This window comes from Eschrichtius robustus, chromosome 13 (assembly GCF_028021215.1).
Source record: "Eschrichtius robustus isolate mEscRob2 chromosome 13, mEscRob2.pri, whole genome shotgun sequence".
In the NCBI taxonomy this organism is placed as follows: domain Eukaryota; kingdom Metazoa; phylum Chordata; class Mammalia; order Artiodactyla; family Eschrichtiidae; genus Eschrichtius; species Eschrichtius robustus.
The window spans coordinates 96,189,802-96,216,457 of record NC_090836.1 but is presented as its reverse complement, the minus strand read 5'-3'; the positions used below and the strand labels follow the sequence as shown (position 1 = coordinate 96,216,457).

At 57.6% G+C, this 26,656-nt stretch overlaps 1 protein-coding gene across 4 annotated transcripts; it reads right to left on the bottom strand.

The window, feature by feature from the left end:
• LOC137774618 (chronophin) lies at window positions 1-21,258 on the bottom strand. 4 transcript variants are annotated; one of them, XM_068559682.1, is made up of 18 exons: window positions 21,115-21,258; window positions 19,916-19,958; window positions 19,580-19,684; window positions 18,356-18,432; window positions 17,961-18,072; window positions 17,793-17,869; window positions 17,152-17,290; window positions 16,524-16,592; window positions 16,283-16,373; window positions 15,726-15,871; window positions 14,867-14,978; window positions 14,417-14,498; window positions 14,243-14,323; window positions 13,613-13,729; window positions 12,968-13,065; window positions 12,468-12,633; window positions 11,347-11,441; window positions 1-1,505 (listed from the first exon to the last, which is right to left on the bottom strand). In XM_068559682.1, exons 1-18 carry the CDS (start codon window positions 21,171-21,173, stop codon window positions 1,189-1,191), a joined length of 1,986 nt encoding a protein of 661 aa, XP_068415783.1. In that variant the 5' UTR covers window positions 21,174-21,258; the 3' UTR covers window positions 1-1,188. The 4 variants fall into 4 exon arrangements, with proteins under 4 accessions (XP_068415783.1, XP_068415781.1, XP_068415782.1 ...); XM_068559681.1 differs by lacking the exon at window positions 1-1,505 and adding an exon at window positions 9,124-9,261 and having other exon boundaries at window positions 11,336-11,441; XM_068559679.1 differs by lacking the exon at window positions 1-1,505 and adding an exon at window positions 9,377-9,920.
• Between the last annotated feature and the right edge of the window lie 5,398 nt (window positions 21,259-26,656).

Here is a 26,656-nt window from a genome sequence, read left to right as displayed (position 1 = left end):
TGAGGCATAAAGTGCTATTGTGCTAAGGTACCACTGCACACAGAGAATACTCTGGAACTGGGGTGAATCATTTCACGAAGCGGGTGGGCCAGTTCCGGGGAGAGCAGGCTCAGGCAGGGGCTCCTCCCCCCGCCCCACCCTGGACACAGACTTCAACCCACAGACACTCCCACTCGCACTTTATTAAGTACGGGAGGACTGGTTACAACAGGGGTGGAGGTGGCAGGGAAGGCCCAGCCCCCATCCCCACCATCACTGGCACGCAATAATAAATAGCTGGGGGTGGGCACGGGGGAGAGGTGGCACAGCAAACACTGACAGCACGGGGGGCGGGCCACAAAAGCCCCCCTCCCAAGCTGTGACCACCGTCAACACTGGTCTGGTACCATGATCAGGGAGGGGTGGGGCTCTCAGCTACAGAAGCCCCCAGAGCCACCAAGTGGCCCCCTTTGTGGAGGAGGGGTGTCTTCAGCACTTGGACCCTTATTTATGAACAGAAATCTGGACCCCTGGCTGGTCCAGTCAGACCCAGATTGTCAAGAGGCCACTGTCTCTCAGACTTCTGGATTGTTCTATTCAGGATCCAAGAGACTAATGGGTCATTATTACCTAGGGTCCTGATTGGTCTACCCCGGACCTACGACAAGAAAGGGTCATTGTCGCTTAGGCTCCCAACTGGTCCACTCAAGACCCAAGAGCAACGAGTCACTATTAACTTAGCCTTCTGATCGGTCCATTCAGGGCTCAGGACAATGATGATTCTTGGCTACCTAGACCTCTGATTGGTCAATAGGAACCCAGGGCCAGGACCCAGGAGCAGGTAGAGCCCTAGAAGCCCCAGGGAGGAGGTAGGGGATTAAGTGCTCAGGGTTGGGGTAAGTCCTCACAAGGCAGCAGGGCCCAGATTTAAACAAGTGGAGGTCACAGGGCAGGATATAAGGCCACCTGGCTGGGTCAGGCCCGGGTAAACCAGTGGCAGGGAGGGGGCAGCTTCTGGGACGGCAGAGTGCCCAGCCACTGCTGGAAGGGGGTCCGAGGGCCCTGACATCTTCCCTGGGTTCCAGCCCCACCAAGGTAGAAACTGGGGCCAGGGAGCTGGTAGCCCTTAATGCAGCTCTTGGCCCATCACCTCCATCTACAGGAACAGGGTGAGCAAGGGTTGCAGCCGCAGTTGCTGGTCAGGTGGGCTCAGTCCTCCAACCCCTCCATCATGTCCGCGATGCTCTCCACATAGTAATGGGGCACGAGGTCGTGCTGGCCGGCTGCCAGGTAGGCCTGGGCCTCCTCCAGACAGGAGACGCCTGTGAGCGTGAGCACGGTGGTCATGCCACAGCGGTGGCCGAAGAGGATGTCGGTCTCCAGGCGGTCGCCCACCATAAGTATGCGGCTGGGGTCCACGTTGAAGTGCTCTGTGATGCACTCGAACATGTAGGGGCTGGGCTTGCCCACCACCAGGGCCTGGCGGCCTGAGGCTGTCTCTACGGCGGCAGCCAGGCTCCCGGTGCCTGCAGGGACATGGAGACTCGGTCAGTGCGGGTGGCAGCAGGGAAAGCATCCAGGCCCGGAAACTGGAATTCCCATCGAGGCAGCTTGGCACGGGGGTCAAATTAGGCACTGAAATGAGTTAAAAGGCCACCTACTTCCAAGTCTTAGTGTAGGGGTTAAGGGCACAGACTCTGCAACCAGATGCCTGCATTCACACCCCATCTCCACCTTTCTTGGGCAGGCTATTTAACCTCCCTGTGCCTCAGTTTTCCCATCTCTTGTATGGGGATATCAATGGCAGTATCTCATGTGGGTATTGTAAGGCCTGAATGAGCCACTGCATGTAACCGGGCCTGGCTCAGTCAGCCCTGCGTGCGGTTCACAATTTTACCCAGGCAGCCACACGCCTTTGGGCAAGCCAACCTCTCTGAGTTTCCCTAGACTCACTGGAAAGGGGGATCCAAGTAATGCCTACCTTCAAAGAGGTGCTGTGAGCACGACAGGGGCAAATGCTTTGGAAACAGAAAAGCCCTTAACGAACAGCAGTTGTGGTCATTGCTACAAGAATGTGTGCTCCTGGCATCGGAAACTGGCACAGCCCTTTTGGAACACAGCAGGGCACAGAAATGTTCGCACCTCTGACCCAATCAGCTTCCACTGGGAAAGTGATCACAAGGCGAGAATTCAAACTGGAGACAAACAGCTACATGCTTGAAGATGTCCGTGGCCTCAGTAACTATAACAAGCAAAATTGTGGAACGCACCCAAGTGTTTAACAATAGGAGGACTGTTTAGAAAAGGCTAATTCCCAGCCCAGTACCATCCTGTCCCACACAATGAGTCCACTGTGCCCGTCTCAGGGGTACATCTTTGTGCCAGAATGTTCTACCTTCACTCTAATGATGAGCACATTCTAAAGTGCCAGGGGCTGTGTGGGAGCTCATGAACGCCCATTTTACAGATGAGAAAGCTGATGTTCAGTGTCGTTAAGTAACTTGTCCAGGGTTGCACAGCTTAATAAGTGGCAGATAAAGGATATGCATTCAGGTAGGTCTGACCCAGACACGTGCAGGGCCAGCTTGTACTGGCTTGGGAGTGCTGAATGTTTCATTTTCAGGAATTCTGAAATGAGCTGGTGGTTAAACAAAGCCACTATTAAAAGTCAACTTATATAAACTTAACAATCAAGTGAAATATGTTTAAAACAAAGGTAATAAATTCTCAAAACTCATCACTTCCTAATTATTTTACCATTATCTGTGCTCTTGAGGTTACTTGCATCCTAATGATGGAAATATTACAGAATGGTGTGTACATATCTTCCCTACCCCATGATGAGAAGTGACTTCATGTTGGTAGGCTGAAATCAGCCACAGTGGGGGGAGTACTTACATCACAGAAATTGGCAAAAGGCATAAATCAAGACTCTTCCAGTTACTAGACATCAGTACTCCACTGGTCTGACCCCAAATGCTCTGGGCCTCCTGTCTCCCTTCTCACAGGGGATGACACTCAACTTGATTAAGCCGAAGACACAGAAGGTGCACAAACAGGAAGAATCCTCAGCCCTGTGGCCCCCCGATGAGGAGGAGGAACTTCCTTAGGATCAAGGCAGAGCTGGCCCAGAGCAACCCTGTTGGGAAGGTCTCCCTGACCTCTGACCTAGAACTTGCCTGCTTGTTTTCCTGAGAACTGGGTAGGGAAGAAAAGCCATTTGCCCTGTTAGTTAGAAATTCCTTCCAGGATGGGAAGGGCTCAACTGTGTCACCCCAAAGTGATTTTCTCAGCTCAAGAATGGTAGCTCTGGGGACTTCCCTGGTGGTCCAGTGGGTAAGACTCCATGCTTTCAATACAGGGGGCCTGGGTTCGATCCCTAGTCGGGGAACTAGATCCCGCGTGCATGCTGCAACTAAGAGTTCGCATGCCGCAACTAAAGATCCTGCATGCTGCAACTAAGACCTGGCGCAGCCAAAATAAATAAATAAATAAATAATAAATATTAAAAAAAAAAAAAAAAAGAATGGTAGCTCTGTCAGCATATTTCTTTCCTTTTTAAAATAAATTTATTTATTTATTTTTGGCTGTGTTGGGTCTTCGTTGCTGCACGGGGGCTTTCTCTAGTTGCAGCGAGCAGGGGCTACTCTTCATTGCTGTGTGCAGGCCTCTTGTTGCAGTGGCCTCTCCCGTTGCAGAGCACGGGCTCCAGGCGCAGTGTGGCACCCGGGTTCAGTAGTTGTGGCTCGTGGGCTCCAAAGCGCAGGCTCAGCAGTTGTGGTACACGGGCTTAGTTGCTCCGCAGCATGTGGGATCGTCCCGGACCAGGGCTTGAACCCATGTCCCCTGCATTGGCAGGCAGATTCTTAACCACTGAGCCACCAGGGAAGTCCCAGCATCTTCCTTTCCTACCAGGTCGGAGCCGATCCCTCTTGGCCCCCCATGTCCCACCTCACTCACTCAGCCAATATTACTGAGGCCCAACTATATGCCAGGCACTGTGTTAGGCACTGGGAATAGAGCAGTGAATGAAACTAGGATCCGTACCCTGGGTGAGCGAGCATCCAAGCAGGGGAGTCTACGAACTTAACTCTGTCCTCAGACCACTACATCCCACTCTTCTCAACATCCTGTCATCCAAGGCTGGCATATGTTTTGCTGGTGACGTATTCCTAAGACAACAGGCATTTCTATTTGTCAGCTCAAGTGGCTGCCAGGTGGTAAATAGGTAAACACACAATTTAGGAGACCCATAGGGACTGCAGAGGGGGAACTGGGGTGAGATTAGCATTATTTCAGATTTTATGCATATTGGGGCCTTTATTAGTGTTTTTATTCCACTTTCAAAGCTGCATGATTCAGTTGTGCCCAAACAGGACAGCAGTGCTGTATTTGTTAAGCTCTGTCTCCCCCTCTTGGCTGTGGGAATGACCAGCAGAGCCGGCGGGCAAAGCCAGGTGGGTGCTGAGACCCAAGGGGCACGCGTGGGCAGGGCCTGGTCTCTCCCCAGCTCCTCCACACCATCCTTCCTGAGCCCCTGGAGGAGCTTCTGAACCCACAACCTTAACCTGAGCTTTGAGGCCTCCAAAGAAACTCACTTTGCATAGCATGGCCTAGGGCATGAACTACTGCAGCTGGGAGCCCTGACCAGCGCCCTCACCTTGGATTTATGGGGAAACTGAGACTGAAGTGGTCATGCAGCAAAGCTAAGACAGGCCTAGAACTATAAGATTCTCAGCCTGGAACTGGTTCTGCCATGGCTCGAGCCCTGTTCCATTCCCTAGTGCCCTGTCCTGCAAGATGCCTCCTCCAGGAAGCTTTCCCAGATCTCCTCAGCTCTAGGACCTCCCTGCCACCCATCTTAATACTGTGCCTACTCCTCAATCGATTCCACCCTGCCCTCCTAGGATTCGGTATCAATCGAGTCAGCGGCCAGCAGGGAGTGAGCAATGGAGATCTGTCCCTGCCCTCAGCTTATTGACTGGTTGTCCACACACACACTCACTACTGTCAGCTAGCCTCTGCTACCATCTGCTCTTGTCTAACTTGAACCCTCCAAGATGTAGGAGCCTCACTTGCTCCTGCTTTCTCTGCAGATCTGAATTCCCAAATGACAGCAGTGAAGAGTGCCTTGGATGGAGGGGGTGGGGTTCAGAGGTTGGGGGTAAGGTGGCCTGAAAACCCAAGTTCAGATCCTCTTGCTCTTGGGTGGCTCACTTCCCTTCTCTTAGCCTCAGTTTAACTGGGAAATCGGACAATAACTTCCATCTCCAGAGTAATTCTGAAACTAAATAACAGACACCAAGGTGCTTCATAAAGCTCTGTAATAGGAGAGGTCTTGGATACAATTTACATCATCTGAGCACCTACTGTGTAGCAGGCACTCATCCTGATCACTCTCTCCTCAGCGAAACTGTCATGGTTACTATTCCCATTTTACACCCAGGGCAGAGATGCTCAAAGGTTATGTAACTTAACAAGATTACAGAGCCCTGGAGCTGGAACTGGAACTCAGGTCAAACTCCATCCACCTTCTGTGCTCCCCACACACCTGCCTTCAACCTGCCGCTAGAAACGCCTGTTTGAAACCTCCAACGGGGGGGTTATCCTTCCAGGCTTTGTCCCCAACTCTCCGACCTCACCCCGATGGCGGGTGGGGAAAATGACAGGAGCCCTTGAGGCTGGTTCAGAAAGGCTAGGATTGGGAGTCGGGGCCCTGGATTCCGCCTGCAACTCCTTGCGCCACAATGGGCCTCAGTTTCCTCATCTGTCAAACCGGGACCCCACTGCTGCCCCTCACAGGGTGAGGGCTGCAAGAATTACCACATGTGGACATAAAAGCATACTGGGCTCTTGCTGGGTGGGGACCGCCCTCACATCCCTCCTGTTCCCCACCTGTCACCTGGAGACGCCCCTTCCCCACCCCACTCCCAGGAGTGGAGGAATAAGCGCAGGCCGCCCCCTAGCTCAGTTTCCCCGCCAGCCCCGCGCTCACCGGGAGTCCGGCTGCCGTCGCTGAGCGGGTGCCACGGGTCGCGGTCGGTGGCCACCAGCAGGCAGTCGGGGTCGCGCAGGTGCGCGCAGGCCTCGCTCAGCTTAGCGAAGGAGAAGTGCTCGTCGTAGCCCACCAGCACAGCGCGCACGCGCGGGGCCGAGCCCGGGTCCTCGTCGGGGTCCCCCGCCAGGCGCAGCCCCGCGGCGCGCAGCTCGGCCCGCAGCCCCTCGCCCCCCACCACGAACACCGCGCCCTGCGCGTCCGGCGGCCCGAGCAGGCGCTGGCGCAGCAAGCGCGCGGCGCACAGCGCGGAGCTGAAGAGCTGCTCGGCGCGCAGCCCCCCGAAGCCGAGGCGCGCGAAGCGGAGGGCCAGCTCGGGCCGCGCGCGCCGGCTGTTGTTGCTCACGAACAGCGCCGCCTTGCCAGCCCGCGCCAGCCGCTCCAGCAGCTCCGGGGCGCCCGGCACGGCGCGCTCGCCGTTCCACAGCACCCCGTCGCAATCGAAAAGGACCCCCTGCGCCCGGCCCAGCACGTCGCGCAGGGCCGCGCCGCGCAGCCGTTCGCAGCGCGCCATGCAGCCGGCTGGCTGCCCGCACGCACGCGCCGCACCGCTCTCTTTCCGCGAGCACGGCGCGCTCTTCCGCAGCTGGCCGGTTCCCGGCACCTGCCAATCGGCGCTCCGGAAGGGCCAGGGGGCGGGGTCACGGCCTGGCCCGCAGCCAATGGGGGCTAGAGTCTCGGGGAGGCGCTGGGCCGCGAGCTAAGGGAACCTGGAGAAAAGGGCGGAATCGCAGCCGCCACCGAGGGAAAAGGACCAATGATGGCCTAGCCTGGTCCTTCGTCACTCCCCTTAGTTCCACTGGGCCAGTAGTCGCTGAGCTTAAGCCCTAACTAGCCTCTTGCAGGGATGGGAGGCTGAGAGACTGACGCTCCTTTTGACCAATAAGGAGTTACAAGTAGAAAATATGGCCCGCTCCGCGTTCCCCAGCCAATCAGAAGCTTAAGACAGCTGGTTGCTAGGAGGAAAACAGATGCTAAAGGAGATATTATCTTTGGGTCAAATCTCATTGCCCTCTGAACCGTGATCACACCAGTTCCGAGCGAAGTCCTGAGAAGAGTGTGGGTGTGTTGGGGAGAGAGGCACACGGTGTCCTCTCGGACGCTGGAGCCCTTGGTCTAGACCAGTGGTTCTCCACTCTGGCTGTGCAGTGGAGTCCCCAGGGAAAAGATTTTTTTTTTTTTTTTTGAGATATAATTTACATACATACAAGATGTGTAGATCTTAAATGTACAGTTCCATGACTTTTTAAAAATATACTTATTTATTTTAGTTATTTATTTTTGGCTGCTTTGGGTCTTCGTTGCTGTGCGTGGGCTTTCCCTAGTTGCGGCAAGTGGGGGCTACTCTTCCTTGCGGTGCACGGGCTTCTCATTGAGGTGGCTTCTCTTTGTTGGGGAGCACGGGCTCTAGGCGCACAGGCTTCAGTAGCTGTGGCACACGGGCTCAGTAGTTGTGGCTTGCGGGCTCTAGAGCGCAGGCTCGGTAGTTGTGGCGCACAGGCTTAGTTGCTCTGCAGCATGTGGGATCTTCCCGGACCAGGGTTCACACCCGTGTCCCCCGCATTGGCAGGCGGATTCTTAACCACTACGCCACCAGGAAAGTCCAGTTCCATGACTTTTGAGAAACGTTTTTTAAAAATACCAATGTGTGGCAGGATCCCAGAAATCCTAGTTTAATTGTTTTGGGTGAGACCCAGCATTTCAAAATTTCTTTGCTTTTTTAATTACCCAGGGATTCTACTGTGAGGCCAGAGTGGAGAGACACTGGGCTAGAGGCAGCCTGTCACCCAAGGACCCTGGAGCGGGAAGGAGACAGAGCAGAAGTAGCCAGTTGCCCAGGGCAGTGATGGGACCCAGCTGCCTAGGTCCCCACTTGGGGAGGAATGTGTCACAACTCTGAGGTTGTCTGCCAACCTCTGAGAAGGTTCTGAAGACGTGTCTGACCCCCAGGAGCAGCTGGAGCTTCAAAGACCTGGGAAAAGCCACACCCTGTCACTCAGGCTCTGAGGCTGGTATTTTCTGTTCCTCAGTGCCCTGGGCCTTTGTTCCTGGCCTTTGCATAGGTGGTCTCCTTTGCTTGGAATGTTCTTCCTTCTTCCCTTTTTTAGCTGGCCAGCTCCTGAAAGACTCCCCCTCAATACCACCTCCTCCAGGAAGCCTTCTAGACGTCCACCCTACACACATAAACACACACACACATACACACACACACACGCACACACACCAGTCTGGGTTAACTGGCTTGCCCCTAAGTGGGCTAACATGGGTTCCCAGTGCCATGACACTTGATTCTTTTTCTTTTTTTTTGGCCTTGCCACGCGGCTTACGGGATCTCAGTTCCCCAACCAGGGATTGAACCTGCGTGCTCGGCAGTGAAAGCGTGGAGTCCTAACCACTGGACCGTCAGGGAACCCCCATGACACTTGATTCTAATTGTCAGTTCTCCTGCCCGTCCGTTCCCAGGAGCTCCTAGGGCGTAGGGCTGAGTTGGGACCTAGCCCAGAGTCTGGCACAGAGCAGCCTCAGGGAATATTTGAGGACAGATCCATCCCTGCTCCACAGGGGGGGGCTTCCCTGCCTTCTCCAGGAGCAGAGAACACCACAGGTTGGGGGAAACAGCAACAGCAGTCATCACTTATAGGGCACTTCTGTGTGCAAGGGCGATGCCTTGGTCTTTACAAGTGTGTCTCTTTTAATCCTCAAACCAACATTTCTGTGGTGGAAGTTGTTAAAATGTTTTCACAGATGAAGGAAACTCCAAGAAGTTAAATTGCTCAGGATGTGAGGGACAGATCCAGGCTCTGGAATCAGGCAGACCTGGGCCAGGTCCATGCCTCACTTGCCATGTGACCTTGGTCATTTTCTGAGCTTCAGTCTCCTCACCTGTAAGAGGTAATGGGATTTACTTCCCTGGAAGAGGATTAAATGGAAATCATGCATAGAAAAGCACAATGTGTAGCACAGAGTAAGCGCTAAAGATGTTGGCTGTTATTATTTCAGACAAGAAAAAAGAAAGGAGGCAAAGAACAGGTAATTTTTTCCTCTTTATCAAAGTGGCTTCTTTATTTCAAGAACAGAAAATAAAACTATCATTTGGGCAGCTGCTCCAGTTTTGTCCAAAATAATTTATTTACCAGCCTTACAAAAAAATATGTTGGCAAGAGAAAAATAAAAGTCCGGTAGGAGCAGGCAAGCCTCTCCTTCCTTCCGGCGGCTCCCCTGGGACCCTGCCAGAGAGTGGGGAGTTGGCTGAGGGGGCGCCCCCAAGCCCAGGGTGGATCCAAGAGTAAGAGGTATGGAAGTGGAGGACTGTCCTGAGTCCTCCTTGCCGTGAGGGCCGACCCAGCGGACACCGAGGCACTTGTAGGCAAAGGCTGGAGGCCCTCACCCCCTTGGGATGGGTGAAGGCTGTGTCCTGGGAGGACAAGGTGGGGAGGAGTGATGCTGAGGGCTGTCGGGGAGAAGCCGCCGGCTCAGTCGGTCTCTGAGGCGAGGCTCCTGGGCCGGGGCTGAGGGGGGATAACTGGGGGAGTGGGGGCCCTGCCTGCAGCCTCAGGGGCCCCTCCCTCCTCTGCGGCCGCCCCCAGGTCCTCATCGGTAGGTGCGCTCAGAGAGACTGGGATGAGGGAGGTTGGCCCCGGGGAGGCCGGGCTGGGGGAGGCTGGTGGAGGCCGGCTCTGGCGCCGGGCAGGCTGGGGGGCAGTGGGGGGCAATGGGGGTGGCACCGTGGGGGCCCGGAGGCTGCTGCCAACCAGACGGCGGGGCAGAGCCCGGGGGGTCACAGGGCTGCCAGAGCCAGGGGGCGGGGGTGGGGCTGGAGGGGAGCCGCGGGTGCTGGAGACCTGGGGGGGCGGCATGGTGGGCCTGGCCGGCGCTGGGCGCTTGGCTGTGGAGGAAGGAGAGGGGCGGTTAGGCGTTTACACTACCTGCGGCAAATCCCCAAGCTCGACGCCACCTTGGGATCTCTGAATCTGCTGTATCTGCCGTTCGCTCTGCCGGGAACAGTTTCCACGCTGGCTGCTCACCATTCGGGCCTCGGTCCACGTCTGTCCTCAGCTAGAGGGCCCCTCCCCCGCCCTGCCCCAGTTACTGGCATATTTTCCAGTCGTATTTTCTTCACGGGACTTCTTGCTCTCTGAAATGATCTTGTCAGTTTTAATTTTGCTCGATTATTGCTTGTCTCCCTGACTAGAATGTAAACTAAGCGAGGCCAGCTGATGTCCAGCTGGCTAGCACAGTGTAAGTGTTCAGTACAGAGTTGCTGAATAAAGAACTGCTGCCTGTTCCACCTGCCACCTGGGTCCTCCTCACCTCCTCTCAGAAGCCCACCGGAACTGCCCCACCCCAGCGCTCAGATCTCCCTGCACAGTCCAACCTCACAAGGCAGCCGAGGGGCTAGGTGGGGCAGGACATCTGGACCCTGGTCCTAGCTCTGTCTCCACCCACTGGAGGACCTGGGCAAATCACTTGCCCCCTGGGAGCCTCAGTTTCTTCATCGGTGAGATAAGATGACAACCTTGACCTCCCAGGGCTGACGTGAGGACCAGCGCAGGTGATGCTGTGACCATCCTTTGACTTGTGCTCCAGTGAGCACACATCCTGCTTGCACCCCATCCAGGAAAGGTGGCTAGAAGCCCCCTCCTGTAAGAAGATCCGTGTGCGACCTGCCAGCTCCTGCTGGTCCAGAGGCTCCTGACGCTGCCCCACCTACTCCCATCCAGGTGGAAAACTCTAGAGCCTCCTGGGCTGGGTGTCCCAAGTGTCCTAGTTACCCTGGCTGACTCTCCACCTGAACCCTCGGCCTTCTCACCTGCCTGGCTTTAGGCCACCTGAACAGGTGAGTGCACCAAAGGGGCTCAGAAGGAGGCTACCAAACCACCAGCACCGCCACTGCCCTCCTTCGCTGTCTTTTGAAGACCCCATCCTCCCTCTTCACTCTGTGATCCCTGGTCTTCTTGAGGGACTGAACTCCACCGCCCCCAACACTCAATCGCTGACCTTTATCGAGCATTTACTGTGTGCTGGGTATGGGCCAGGCAGCACCATTTAATTCTCCAAATAGCCCTACAAGGCAGGTGCAGTTATTGTCCCATTACACAGAGGAGGAAGCTGAGGCACAGACAGGTGAAGTCACCTGCCCAAGGTCACAGAGCTGGAATCTGAACCCAGAGTGTCCGGCAGCAAACCTGGGCCCTTAGCCACCTGGATTCCTGGTCTCCCCTGGCTGTCTGAAAACATGGGACGGTCTGGGATTGCCCGCCCCCTTTCCCTGCCCACCCTCTGCCCCCCTTCTCCTCCCACAGCCAACTCACTCCTCCGAGCCATGTCCTCTGTTGGGGCGGCTGCCTCCAGGGAGCTCCTACTGACCTTGGGGGAGGCTGGTCTGGGGGGTGCCTCAGACTCTGCCCTGCGAGGGAAGGAGAGGGTCAGGGTCAGCCTTGGCCATCTCCCAGAGGACTCCTGGAATCCTGGGGAGATCCCCAGCCAACAGGCTGAGTTTGGGTCCTCCCAGGAGTTGTTCTCCACCACTTTGTGGCAGGGCTTGGGATCTGATAAGATGCTTCTGGCATGGGCCAGAGTTTGTATCCACTGAGCCCTGGCTGCTGTGTGACACTGCGGCAGTGTCTGAGGTCCCTCATGTGGCCAAGATGTGGGGTAGAAAGCAGGGCCTCCCCTGTATCTCAGCTCTCAACCTCCAAGTGATCTTTACGGGATGTTCCAGCCACTAGAAGCCAGAGAATGGACGAGAAGTGGGGGAGGAGGCCAGGGTTCATTCCTGGCTCTGCTCCATTGGCTACTCCTTGGGGAGGCCTTTTCTGAGCCCCCCTGGCCTGACTCCTCTTCCCTACTCGACCCCCCAACCCCCTGACCCTGCTCTACTGTCCTCTGTAGCACACATCACCGCCTGACACTATACTGTGCCTTCATCAGTGTTCTGGTTGATTCTGTCTCCCCACTCCCTGGAATGCGAGCTCTAAGGGCAGCATTTGTCTGTCTTGCTCATCTGAGGAAATTCATGGTTTGGGCCCCAGCAGTCTGTGATAACTGATCAATACCCGCTGGGTACGGAGGCAACATGGTACCATGTTAAACCTTCCGATTTAAAGGACCAAAGAGAAGACTGGAAGGTACAGAATTTACACATTCCAAAATGATCAGTTCCCTAGTTCCCTAAATCTCCAGGGTCTGAAACAGTGCCTGGCACATAGTAGGTGCTCAGTAAAGAACCATATAACACAGAAGGGAACACATCAGAGGTTGAGAAGAATACGCCTCTGAGGTCTCTATCCTACCCAGTCCAAACTGGAAAACCTGGTATTTGGGATGAAAATATAATATTTCCTAAAATGCTACTGGACACCCTGAGAGATGGTGCCTCAGGCTGGGCATCTCGAGGCCAGGACAGGGGCCATTCATACCCGTCAGTCCTTACCTTTCCTTGAGAGCCACCGAGGCTGGGGCAGGGGCTGAAGCTGGAGCTGGTACAGCGGCCGGGGTGGGCGTGGCAATCGACAGAAGCTCCTCAGAAGCTGGCCTGTCGCTGACCTTGTCCTGGGGTGCAGGCCCTGAGAACAGGCCTGACACGTTGAAGTTGATATCTGCAGACAGAAGGGAGCAGATATGAACTTACAGAGCTTCTGCAGGCCTCCCCGCCTCAGCCGGTGTCGGGACCACTTTCCCTTTCCCCTGATGTTGTCTGGACCATGTTTCGCCTTCCCACTCCCAGGTGGGCCTCACAACAATCTCACGAAGCAGGCATCATCATCCCCATTTTACAGATGAGAAACTGAGGCTCAGAGTGGAGAAGCCATTTCCTCCAGGCCTCGTGGTGAGTTTGCAGGGTTGCCAGGGACTGAAGCTGAGTCTGGAGGGCACCAAGCTGGGCAGATGACGGCACAAAAAGGGACACGTTCACAAAGGCGGGAGATTTACCTCCAGGGAAGAGAGTGTCTGCATTCTGTATCAGAGCCTCGACCATGCCCACCACCTGGATGGATGAGACGGAGGCCGCGTCCAGCTGGGCCAGGTCCCTGGGACAAAAAGAAAGTGAAAGTGAGTCATCATTTAGCAAAGTCTAGTGACCCCAACTCTCTGGCCCTGTGCTGGGCACTGGGGACACAAGGATCAGGTGAATAACAACCCCTCACATAAAACAGCACTTTACAGTTTACAAAGCATTTCTCCGTTTATTATCTCATCTAATTCCCAAAGCAAAAATCCTCAATGTTTGTCTAGTTTCTCTCCAATTTACAGATGAGGAAATGAAGGTCCAGAGTGACTTCCTCAGGCCCATCTCTGGAAGGTGGGGGGCGGGGGGGCGCTAGAATCATATCTCTGGGCTCCCAGCTCCCCGTAACAGGCCACCAAGCACCCCATTACTGCCTTTACCCAGAATGCCTATCTCCAAAGCCCCATGGGGTCCATGATCCCTTTGGCTGCTCCTCACAGCAGCCTTGAAAATTGGAGCTGCTCAACCTACTCCAAGGATGGGGAAACTGAGGCCCAGGGGAAAAATAAGCAGCAGATGTTGGGGGGAGGAGGGAACTGCCACCTTCCCCCCAACCTGTGGCCACTCACCCTTCTTTCTCAGGGGGCCACAGCAGGTTGGGCCCCAGGACAATGGCGATGTTGCTGGGTGTCATCTTGTTCACCTCCTGCTCCTCGGCCAGCCGTGCCAGGAACTTCATCAGGTACCTGGGGCGTGGGAGGGGGACTTGGACCAGGGGCAGGGCATCTTGGGTCATGAACACCCATGGATGCCCCCCAAGACCTGAGACTCCTCCAGCCTGGGATTGCCAAAGAGTGGCAAAGACACCACACAGGACATTTAGGAAAATTTTTACTAGTTACATTAGCTGACCTACTGAACACCACCTTACGTGTCAGGCACTAAGTTGAGAACCTCCCAGCCACCCTACAGAGTAGGGACTGTTATGCTCCAAGTCTTCCACACGAGGGTGCTGAGGCACAGAGAGTTAAATTGCTAGCCTAGGCCCACATAGTGGCAGAGGTGGGATTTAAAGCCGGGTGGTGTGGCTTCAAGGTTCAAGGTATGTGTTCAGTTCGATGTCTAGTATAAAAAAATACAGTTAATACCTCAAAGTGGTATTTTCAGAAATATTGCTTAGGACAAGGACGCCAGCCCACGGCCCGGAAGTGGCAGCTGGGCCTTGGCTTGGGGAGGCCGGGTGTGGGCTGGGGGCTCACCTGAGGTTGCTGAGGTTCTCACGGGGCAGGCGGCTGCACACCTCCTGGAGGGCCTCCAGCCGGGCTCCTGGCTCCTTCAGGCTGTGGACGGGGGAGAGACCTGGTGAGCCTGCCCTGAGTGGCCCCTCTGCAGCCTCGTCCTCCCCAGCACCCGCCCCCCGACCCCATCCTCACCTGGCTGCCCTCATCCAGTCGTCATAGAGGTCAAAGGTCATCAGGGGCTCCGGCAGCTCCCGCAGGTAGGACTTGAGGGCACCTGGAGTGGTGGCGGGGGCTCAGATGCAGCCCCCCAAGCCCCCAACTTTACCCCCAGTCCTCAGCTCTCTCCATGTTAGGAACCTTTAGCCCTTGTTCACACTAACGTGTCTAGGTCTGATCATTTCTTTGGGCCACGGGCCCTTTTGAGAAAATGATGAAGCCTAGTGATCTTGTCCCCAGGAAAACATACACACGTTTCAGGGGGCTCACCATGGACCTCAACATTAAGGACTCCTATGTCTCCTCAGATGTCTTCTTGGCAGATTATCAGGCCTTAAGCCAAACTATCATGGGATCATTTCAGGCAGCTTCAGGGAAGGGATTTGGGGGGAAGGCTCTCCACCCAGGGCTCCTCAGAGCAGGTACCTGCCACAGCGTGGGGGTCAGAGCAGAACTCCTGCAGGCTGCAGGGGTCCGAGGCCATTGTCTGCTTGAGGCGCTTCAGCACTGAGGCCCCGGCGGCCAGACGGAAGAGGCCCTGAGGTGCGAGAGGGGGCAGGTGGGGATCACGGAGGGGTGGGCGGGGCAGGACACCCCAGTTGGGAGGCCCTGGCCCACTCATGGCCTGGAGTAGGCCTCGGGGGCCCCACTGGGCTGGTGGGCAGAGTGAACACCACTGTATTCGTGGTTCCTCTCGACTCTCAAGGTCTAAGATTCTGAGCAAAACGGGAAGTCCGGGAGGAGCTCAGAAAAGTCGTGGGGAGACAGGAGTCTGGTTAGGAGTGAAAGGGAGATAGGAGGCCCAGCAGGACTGTCCTGAAGCCGAGGTCTGTCTTTGGGTGTGGTCCACCTCCTAAGGGTCTGTCCTCAGGAAAGCAGCCGATACACTAGCACAACCGAGGTGCAAAGGACGGATGAGGGCAGCGTGTGGCTGTGACTCACGTGGAGTCTCCAGCTTCACGGCCACCTTCTCACCTGCTGGGCACGTCTACCCATTGGCCTCTGCCTCCCCCTTGCAAAATGGAGCCAGTGAGGGCTACCCCCAAGGGTTACTGGGATAATCCAATGCAACAAGGAGCGCAAAGGGCTGATGGCACAGTGCCCGGCCCACGTGAGCATCGTTAAGTGGGAGGTGGTATCAGTTCAGCAGCAGGAGGCCACGCCTTCTCCCGGCACCTGTACGCTAATGGTGAGATTACAGGTCCCAGCACGGGCAGCGTGTAGGAGGTGTGGGACCGAGTGAGGGCCCTGGTGCTCCTTCCCCACCCACCCCAGTGAGTCCCACCTCTTCCTTCATGCCCTCAGAAAGCAGCATCATGACGCAGGCCTCGATGGGCAGGGCGATGTCCCGGCCCAGCTCTCGCAGGTGGGTTCCCAGAGGCACCCCATACACCCTGGAGAAGGGGGCGGCCATCATCGAGGGGGAGGGGTCTGCAGGGACGAGACAGATCAGCGGCCCAGGGTCCTCCCACCTCTGAGCATCCAGGTCAGGGCAGACAGGGGCATCCCCAGACGTTCTCAAGGGGCTACCACCTCCCTCCTGACCACCCACGCCACACATCCTGAAGTCATCCAACACATCTCTTGAATCCGCCCACCTCCACTGCCCCCACCCCAGTCCGGGCCACCGTCACCTCCCTTCTGCCTCCTAACAGGGTTCCAGTGCTGCCCCTTCATTCCATCCTCCACGCAGCAGCCGGAGCAATCTCTTCATCGCGAATCTAATTGAGCGCTCCCCTGCTCAGAACTCATCCCTGGCTCCCTGCTGCCTTTCGTGATGGAGTGCAAGCTTCTTAACGTGCCCCAAGCAGGGTGGGAGTCGGGGCCTGCCTGCGTCCCCACCTGTTTGGCTGTGGTTCTCCCTCAGCTCAGCCAGGGCCGTGTCCAGCGAGCTCAGAGACTTGCGATGGTAATCGGCCTGAATCTCCATGAGCTATGGGGACAAGGGGGCACCCCCGGGGGAAGTGAGGGAAGCTGAGCCTCCCCCAGGGGCCACCAACGCAGACTCCTCCCTCCCACCATCTCACAGGGGGTCTCAGTGGCCCCTGAGCTCCAGGTGGCAGGAGCCTGGTCTTGGACTCACGTGGATGAAGTAGTTGGCATAGGTGTCCTCCTTGGTGGCAAAGTGGTACAGATCGGCCAAGTACTCGTCCTTGGGGACAGAGAGGGGAGGGCTTATACCAGCGAGGCTGGGGCCCAGCGGGGAAGCTTGGAGGGGATAGCAACTTGCCCAAGCTGTACGGGGAGGGTCACAACCAGCTCTCCTCTCTCTGCTTACGGTTTGCTCCTGGGGCCAGCCCGCAGGGACCCCTTTGAACTCTTGAGGGGCTTTTATAGCTTCTAGTCCTCTTCTCTGTGTCCCTATATCCTCAGCACAGTGCCTTGTGTTACTCACCACTCATTTGTTCACCCACCCTTCATTCATTCATTCACTCACTTAGCAAACACACTGAGATTCTGGTGAACAGGCGTCTCTGCCTCCCAGGTGTTATGCGCATGGTATAGACAGAAGTGGCTACAAGGTAATGGCTAAGGACACAGGCCTTGGAGCCTGACAGCCTGGGTTCAAATCTCGGCTCTGCTGCTTCCTAGCTATGTGGCCTGGGCCAAGTCACGTCACCTCTCTGAGCTTCAGTTTCGTCATCTGAGAAATGGGGACAGCACCCACCCCTGCCACCACCACACACCCAGGAAGCCCCAAGTGCCCTCACCTTGCACTGCTCCACCTTCCTCTTCAGCTCCTCCTCCTCCTCCTTCAGCATCTCCACCTTGTTGGCTGTGGTGGTGTAACTGCCGGGGCCGCCACCCAGGCCCTGACCACTGCCTGAGTTCTTAGCTGCCTGACTGAGCCTGGGGATGATCCCAAGGTGGGGAGGTTACTGTCCCCATCGCGTGTCCAGAGCCAAGGGCCCCTCCATAGGCCTGACCACATAGGATTCCGGAATTTATAGATGCAAATCCCAGAGCTGAACTGGCCTTGAGTCTCTGCCCACCCTGGGCAGAGTGCTCTGGCGCACCCCCTGGTGGTGGGCTTGGTGATCAGGGCCACGCACCTCCAGAGTGGAGGGTGGGGCCCCTCTCGCCATCCAGGGATCTTGGAGCATTGTTTATGGCTATCCCGGGCTTTTGGGTACCCCAGCTGGCACAAGCACATGCACATACGCGCACAGAGGCACCCTCACACGCACTGTCCCCATATGTCTTCCTAAGGACCAGGCGTGTGCACAAGGACACACACTGTACTCAGTGGGCCCTGCAGTGTCCTCCTAGTGGGGGAAGGGCCTCGAAGCTCTGTGGCCACATCCGTAGGCTGAAGTAGGCGTGAACCTCACCTAGAGGCTGTGGCTCCCACCTGCTCTTGAGCGTGTTCCAGTCAGACACCAGCTTCTGCAGGCTTTTCTTGTGCTTGAGGATGGCTGGCAGCTCCTCCTGGGGGCGGGCACAGGAAGGGTTCAGCGGGCTGCGGAGGTGGGAGCTGGAGGCTGGGGATGCTGGGGGCAGAGGGAGGGGGCAAGGTCACCTCACTCAGCCTGTTGAGTGGCTGCAGGACGTCCCGCTCCAGGGTCATCTCAAGCTCGGCCAGGATGCGGGCAAGCTGGTTCTGAATGGCACAGCTCATCTCCAAGGCCTTCCTGTGGACACAGCACCCAGTGGGCCGGGCCCCACAGCCCCTCACCCCACTCCGGAGAGACCGGGGAGGGGGTCCTCCTCCCTCCCCATCACCCCCCGTCTATCTCTCCTTCGTCTTCACTGAGCCCAACGCCCGCGCAGGTCTGGCCGCCCTCACTGACCTGGACACTCTCCCCAGCCTGGTCATCCTTCCACCGTGGATGCCCTCCCTGACTGGGACCCTCTCCTGACCCAGATCCCTCCTTGGCATCTCCAGGTGAGGGCCAAGGTCCCTGTCGTGCTCACCCCATGCTGGAATCGGGGTCCAGCTCCTTGAAGCTCTCGGCCATCGTGGTGGACAGAGCCATGAGGGGAAGCTTCTTCTGCAGGGAAGGGCGGGGCCGGCTGTGAGCGTGAGCGCATGTGCTCACCCACTGGGTTGCTTCCACGCCCCTGCCTGAGCACATGGCGAGTCTCCTGGGGGCAGAATCCCCACCAAGGCCCTGGGCGTGGACAGGGGAGGCGGGAACCCAGGAGGGCCACGGACACAGGTGAGAGTAGAAGCAGGATGAGGACAAGGCACGGTGGAGGTGACAGCTCCCCGTAACCATGTACAGAGCCCCCACCCATCTGAGGCCCCCTTGCCCCGTCCCAGAAGCCACTTGATTGGGCACGAAGGAGTGATGGACCAAGTCCCATCACTGAATGGAAAGCTAAAAACAGAGGGCATGGAGCTTGCCCCAGTTCACAGTTAGAGGGAGGGTGGAGGAGCCAGGAACACAACCTCAGAGTGGGCCCTCTCCCTTGCCGCAGGGCATCTGTGGCTGACCTAGCCCCTGCGGAGCTCAAAACCCTCCACGGTTCCCTATTGCTCTGGCCACACGGAATTGTTGCCCAGTTACAAGTTTGCCCCCCACATTCCTACCTAGCGTTGTAGAGAGCACCAGCTTAGGTCAGGGAGACCAGAGTTCGAATCTCAGTTTTGCCTCTTACTAGCTGTGTGACCTTGAGTGGGTCACTTTACCTCTCCGTCTCCGTTTCCTCCTCAGTACACAGTGCTAATAAGGGCAGCCTCGTCCTAAGGTTGTTTTCAGCATTAAGTGAGGCAATGCATGGAGGTATCCTAGTAACAGACTAGCAGTAATCAGTCCATAAATACTGGCTGCTGGTTAACACCAGTGAGTAGTAACACTCAAAAATCCAGCTCAAATGCCACTTCTTTCAGGAAGCCCTCACAGACTGCCCAGTTGTGAGCACCTGCTCTGGGTGCTGATTGGACAGAGAGGTTCAGGTGCTGTCAGAGGCCTGGCTTTGGCTCAGAAGATTGGTGCAGGCGGGCGGCATCAAGAAGGGGATGGGGAAGAAATAGGACCTCATGAGTGGGGTGCCGGAGGAGCCTTGGGACAGAGCAGTCTCCACCCCCTTGGTGCCAGAAACTCAGACTAGTGGGGAGACCCCAGCCCCGACCTCGCTGCCCCGCTGGACAGAGGTGTCCTGCCCAGGCCCCTCCTCCCTGGGACCCCCACTCACCACCCGCTTGTCCATGTCCGCCCCGCTCTGGCCCTGCAGACAGGCCTGCAGCCGTTTGTGGACATTGTGGGCTGCTCGCTTGGCCGGCTCCAGTCGCTGCTCCACCTGGGAGGGGGTCCAGGGGTTATGGATCGTGGGGGGCTGTTGTTCCCCACGCCCCACTGTCCTGTTCTCCCCCAGAGCAGGAACTACCTTTCTCTTCCCTCCTCCTGGGGACCCCATTGCCAACAGCGTGGGAATGACTCAACTCGGGCCCCCAATGGCATCCCTGCCTGGCCCTCTGCTGACAGCCTGCATGGGCCTGCCCTGCCACCCGCTGCCGGCCCAGGCACGTACCTGCTGCAGGTCCTCCCCCAGGAACTCGGCAGTCTCCGGGGTGCTGCAGGGGGAGACAGCTTCTGCTGAGCTGGCCCAGGTTAGGAAACCCCCGCCTCCTCCTGCCCCCCAACTGCAAACAGGGCACCTGAACCCCAGTTGCTTCCAGTGTCCCTCCCAGTCAGGCCGCCCTGGGTGGCCCGCCTGCCTCATCCCAGTCGGAACACATTCCGTGGGGGCGGGAATAGGATACCGGGCTTTTTCCTCCTCCACCCAGGGCTGTGTCCTGAGAGAGGGCGGCCGAAACCGAAGCGGGGACTGGGGGAGCCTCTCTCTTCTGCTGACCTGGGGAGAAGAGCCCCGGGCTGCCCCAAGAACAGGAAGTGTGCGAGCTCAGACTCCTGGGCTGTTGGTCACAAAGGACTCTGGACTGTGGTGGTGGGCAGGTCCTGGGCCCCTGCCCGGGGACACGCTGGGGACACTGAGGCTCAGAGCAAGGTGGCCTGACTGCCCACGCTCATATAGGCATCTGCGCCAGTGTGTGACTAGAGCAGGTCTGTGGACACCCAGTCCCCTCTCCTGAGCCCAGAGAATGAGAAACTCCCAGCGCAGGGGGAAGAGGAGAGAAGACAGGCCCTGGGAGCTCCCCAAATTTCCGCCCTCCACACCACCAGCTCAGGGGCTGTGGTGGGAATGTGGGGATGTTTCCATCTGAGGCTGAGAAAAGCAGAAACAAGACAGAGAAGCAAGGAGGCCTCTGGGCTGGAGGGCGGCGGGAAGAGGCGCAGGGCAGGGCAGGGGCGGCCCCTCCTCCCATCGCTGCCAGGACCCTATCTCTGCTGCTCCCGCAAGGTCTGGGGCCCTGACCGTCCCTCCCCCGCAGGCAACCAGAGATGGTTAACAGTCCCCCCCTTGTACAGAGGGGACAAGTGAGGCCAGGGAGGACCGTCCACTCAGGGGCTCATGGAGACAGAGAAGACCCAGCATCCTTGATCCTCCACCCACCCTCCAATCACGGGTAGGGGTGCCCCTTCCCCCAAAGGCCAGCGCCTGCCCCTCCTGCTCTGGCTGGGAGAGGGGGTGGCATTCAGAGGGGAGGAAAAGAGGTGGCCAGTCAGAAGGTGGCTGTCCAGCTGTCCTCAGTCTCCCCCCGACCTCCCACCTCCCCTAGGGTCCTGCCGGGTGAGAATGGGACTGGAAGGGAAGGGGTTGACACTCACCGTCCCAAGCTGCCCGTGTGGGCCAGCTGCCGCATGCGATGCAGCTGCCTCTTCATCATCTTGGGGGCGGGCTGGGGGCCGCGGGGTCACGGTGGGGGTCGAGGGCCCGGCAGCCCCCGGCCCAGCCTGCCTCTGCCCGCGCTGCCTCTCTCACCCCGGGTGGGTGGGCGGCGCTCTCCGCTTCCTGGGCCAGCCGCGCTCTCGCTGCTGCTCACTCTCTCCTCCCCCGCTGGCGACTCCGCCCCCGGCCCCCAGGTCACTCCTCTCTCCAAGTTTGTTTTCTCGCTCTTTCGCGTCTTCCGGGCCCCCCGAGGTCGCCCCCCCCCCCCACGGTCCCGGCGAGTGTGGGTCCGCCGGCCGCCTGGCGATCCACAGGTTGTGCGCGCGGCCCCTCCTCCCCGCTCCGCCCCGCCCAGCCCCGGTGGCGGGAAGCAGGTAAGCCCGTCCCTGCCACCGCGCCTGCCCGGCTTCCTGGGTTCCTGCCCCACCCGCCGGCCTGCAAGCCCTGGGTATAAATAACTTTGGCACCCTCTTAAAGGGAAAACAGGGTTCCATGTTTAGGAGGCAGAGGCCAAGGACAGGCCCATCTAGGCCTCCCAAAGTATGCTGTCCTAGACTCCCTTCCGGAAGGACCTCCTGGCCACCTTGAGCTAAAGGTCAACCCCTGCTCCCCTGCTGGAAGATGGGCTGGAGGCTTTGGCTTCCTGGGGCCACGCTGCTGCAGCGTGCCCGTGGACAACTCCCTGGAACTCTGGACTCACTGTCTCTAATGGCCTGTGGGTCAGCTGTCCTGACCCTGCCCACCCGGAAGAGTGGATAAGACACTCCTGCCTGCTCCTCCAGCACCCATACTTCTGCTCCCATCGCCCCTTTCACGGGGGTCCCCACCACCCTCCAGCCACAGCGAAACCTCCCAGAGCAGTTCCCTGACACCCTGCCGTCTTCCAGCCCCAGGCGCGAGTTTCCTCTGTCTGTGAAATCCCTTCGCCCGGCAGACTTCCTCAGTCCCTGCCCTAACTTCTTGTAAGGCAAGGACATGGATACTTCTCTGACCTCCCCAAACTCAGTACTGTAGTAGTTATTTCTTCGGCTCTCCACCCAAAACACACTGGGACATACAGTAGATGCTTCATAACTGCCAGTTAATACAAGATGAGAGCCTTTGGCAAACAGTAGGCTCTCCTTACTCTGAACCCCTGCACCCCTTGGGCATCAGGAGCTCCGGGGGGTGGGGGGAGAGGGAGGGGCCTGGGGTAGGGTCCTAGCACACCTACTGCACTTTGCCTTGTTGGAGTTTCAGTTCAGTTTGAGGGTTACTTGAGCACCTACTGTGTGTGGGTGGGCAGACTGGGCACTTCTGAGGGCAGGACCTCCACCTCAGACATCTCCGTGTGCCCCGGGCCCAACATGGGGCCTGGCACACAGTGGGCACGTGCTGGACACTGGCTGCCCCTCCAACTCTCCAAAGGGAGAGCCAGGCAGACCCTGGTGGGGTGGGGAGGGTCTGCGAAGGGAACCTGAGTGTGGAATCCTGGCCGGAAGCTGGGAGGCTCCTGGATCAAAGGCTTAGGCCAGGATGAGGGGATTGATCCCAGGCTAGGTTTCCCTGCCCACTTCCCCTTCTCCCAGCTGGAAGGCCCCTGGAGGGGATTCTAAGGGGGGCAGGGCTTGAGGAATGCCTCGATGGAGGGAGACATCAGAGTCCAGTATAGACTTGGCTTCTGTTTTTTTTTTTTTTTTTTTTGGCTGTGTTGGGTCTTCGTTGCTGCGCGGGCTTTCTCTAGTTGCGGTGAGCGGGGGCTACTCTTCATTGCTGTGTGTGGGCTTCTCATTGCGGTGGCTTCTCTTGTTGCGGAGCGTGGACCCTAGGCTCACAGGCTCAGTAGTTGCAGCGCGCGGGCTTAGTTGCTCCGCAGCATGTGGGATCTTCCCGGACCAGGGATCGAACCTGTGTCCCCTGCATTGACAGGCGGATTCTTAACCACTGCGCCACCAGGGAAGTCCCGACTTGGCTTCTTAAAATGTGGGGCTGCGCTTTGCAATGTCTGGGTTCTAGTCCTGGCCTCTCCACCTTCCTCACTGGACAGATCCCAGAACTTGGTGGTGACTCAGTTTCCCCTGTCTCCGCAATGGGCACAACCTACTGTGTGCAGAATTAGGAAACTGAGGTCTCCCAAGGCAGCAACTTGACACCAGGTGCCACTGTCCTGCCGTCTGGGAAATCTCCAGGCTACATGGTGTCCCCATCCTGTTCCAGCCCTGCCTCTGGCCCAGACCACACTGGCCTGGGCTTGTCCACTTCCCCAGCTGTTCTGAAGGTCCTTCAGGGCAAGGCCTGGCTTCTACCCCTGTCCCTCCTAGTCTTGCCTGGGCCTGAGTCCCCAGCTGCTGCCTGGGGAGGGGTCAATCTATGTGGGCTGTAGCAGCAGCTGCTGTGGAAACAACTGAGCCGTATAATCAGGCCACCTGAGCTCTGGGCCTCCCATCTGGGCTCCAGACTCCCCTCCAGCCAGACCCAAGAGCCTTTGCAGGAAGGGCACCTGGCTCCTCCATGTCCAGCCTGGGTGGGGCTGCTGTACCTTTTAGCTGGGTAAGGGGTATGTTTTAGGGTATATTTAAGCTCAAGCACACTCAGATGTTGAATCGTGAAAAGGTTGGAAGCCCTGAAGTTTGGATCATTGGCTGTTCCTTCGAAGGATGTTGTCATCAGAGACTTTTTGGACTCAGAGGTTTCAATCAGTGAATGTTGAGATCATAGTTTTAGAACTGCAGATGCGGAAGGGGACCTCAGAGGTCACCAGCCAACCCCTTCTCTAATGACTTGCTGGGTCTCCTCCTGAGGAGGGCCTGGGCCTTGTCTGGCTTAGGCTGAATTCAGGGGCCTAGCAATATGCCATAGTCACAGGAGCTCAATAAACACAGCCGACTTGAATGGCAAGTGAAGACTTCGCATCGATGGACGTTTATTTCCAACCCAAGACAGAGCTTACTGGTGTGGATGGAGCTGGCTGGCTGGGCTCAGCCTCTCACCAGCTGGGTGACCTGGGGCGAGGTAGTTCACCTTTCTGAGCCTTTGTCCTCCTCGGTAGCTTGAGAATAATAGCATCTACCTGATAGGTTGTGAGGGTTAAATAAATTAATTTGTAAAATACTTAGGACAGTGCCTGGCCCTGTTTATTATTCAGCCTGCAAAGTCAGTAATGGAAAGACCCTTTAACCCCCATTCCTGCCTCAGTTGCCCCCTAAATGTGTCCTGCAGCCTGGGTTCAATGGCACTTATTGTCACGTACTTCACATCCTCCAGTGAGGTTGGTATCATGTGGTTTTATTAATTAATTAATTAATTCATTTTTGGCTGCGTTGGGCCTTCGTTGCTGCACGCGGGCTTTCTCTAGTTGGGGCGAGCGGGGGCTACTCTTCATGGCGGTGCGCGGGCCTCTCATTGCGGTGGCTTCTCTTGTTGCGGAGCACGGGCTCTAGGCGCGCCAGCTTCAGTAGTTGTGGCACGTGGGCTCAGCAGTCGTGGCGCACGGGCTTAGTTGCTCCGCGGCATGTGGGATCTTCCTGGACCAGGGCTCGAACCCATGTGCCCTGCATCGGCAGGGGGATTCTTAACCACTGCGCCACGAGGGAAGCCCTTGTGTGGTTTTATAGGTGAGCAGACCCAGGCTCCTGGCCCAGGTCCCTAGCCGGCTAAGTGGTAGAGGCCAAGTTAGAAAGCAGATCTGACAGGCTCCAAAGCATCCACGTGCTCTCCTGCTGTACCAGATGGCACTGCCTGAAGACTCTAGAAATGCTGGTCCCTGCCCGCCCGCCCACTCCGACCCCCCACCTTAATCCCTGCGGCTGCCTCAGGGGGGCCCAGAGGCTTCAGTGCAGATTGTCTGCCAAAACCCGCGACGGTCTGGGAAACGTCCGCTGCTGAAGCTCCAGCAGGATGTGGGCAGGGAGGCCAGTGGCCGGCGCTGAGGCGGTGGTAGCAGGGGTCAGCTGTGGGGCTGCGGGACTGAGCAGGAACATCCCACTTCAGACACTTGAGAAATTGTTTGTGGCCGTATCACTGCTGCCCTCCAAGGGGAGGCTTCTGCCCAGAGCAGCTAGGCGTGTGCTGTCATTTCTGGGGCTCCGAAAACTTCCTTGCCTCCTCCTCCAGCCAAAAGGACTTACCAGGGAACCCCGGGTGGGGCTGAGGCACGGGGACTCCACCGCAATCCTGACAGCCCCGGAGAGCATGTGCCCTTAACCCTGGCCCCAGAGGACAGCAGCTGACCGGGAGGCGGTGTGGGGGGGGTGCGATGTGCAGTCAGGGTGGTCACCTCACAGGACTGCTGGTCACATCTGGGCCCTAACATATGCCCTCAGGCACTTTATAAGCTCCCTGAGCCTCGGTTTCCCATTTTCACGGGGCAGCTGGAGGGAGGGGCTGCGTGCTGCCGGCCTAGAGCGGCGCCGGGCTAGGGCCCGCTCCCCTCTTATCTGCCTTGCTGGGCCCGTGCCCCCGCCAGGAGGCCCGCGGAGAATGGGGGCAGGGGCATCAAGGGGACTGCAGAGACAGGCTCCCCAGGCGAGCGGTGGCTTCTGTTTCTCTTGGCTGCTTGAACAGACGAGCCCAGTGTGCTGTGGTTATTTAAAAAAAAAAAAAAAAAAGAGCTGCTGCCTCCAGCCGCACAAATAGAAGTGGAAGTGTGCCTTCAAGGCCTGGGAAGTCCCACTGCTCCTGGCGTGGGCGGGGGTGGGGGTGACCCTTGCAGAGACAGAGAACACTCCTGCATGTACCCCCTTCCAGCCTGAGGTCTCCAGGGGCTCTGGACCTGTGTCTGGATTGACACGCAGTATTTGGGGGATGACTCCTCCAGGTGGTGAAGGCAAAGGGTCCCCTCCTCTGATCAGACCCCCCTCTAGCCCCTCAGACAGATGCGGGCTCCTGCAGCAGCTCCCGTGTGCATCTCCCTCCCAGCTCTCGGTGGTCATGCTCCTGGCTCAAGGGTCCCGTGCCAGGCTGTGAGCTCTGAGGACAGGGCTGTGCCTGGCACAGGTGCTGCTCAAGAGGCACTTGCAGGACAGACATGCAGACAGCTGGATGGGTGGCCTAGGAACAGGGAAAGGTGGTCAGAAAGACTGAAGGGATCTCCCTGTCCCTGTGACATCTGGGTCACTCCAAGCCGACTGGGGGACCCTTTTGCCCAAGGACTCTTCAGAAGGCCTCTGAGGGGCCTTACAGCTCACTGGGTCCCTCCCACCTTTTCAAACAAGGAAGCTAAAGGCCAGAGAAGGAAGCACCTTGTTCAAAGTCTCACAGCAAGCCAGAGACCCCACTGGAAGAGGCCCAGGCTCCCAGCCGGCAGTCACAGGCTCACGCAACCTGTAGAGTGCGTGCTCCTGAGGGTGCTTCTGGGACCCCAGGGGGACGCTACAGGGAATAGGGTTTTGTTTCATTTAAAGGAAGAAGCTTCCAACAAGAGATTATCTTTCGGAGACATCACAAGGGTTTAGGCAGAGTCCTGCCTGGTGGGCAAGGAGGGGAACAGGAAGGAGGCCACGT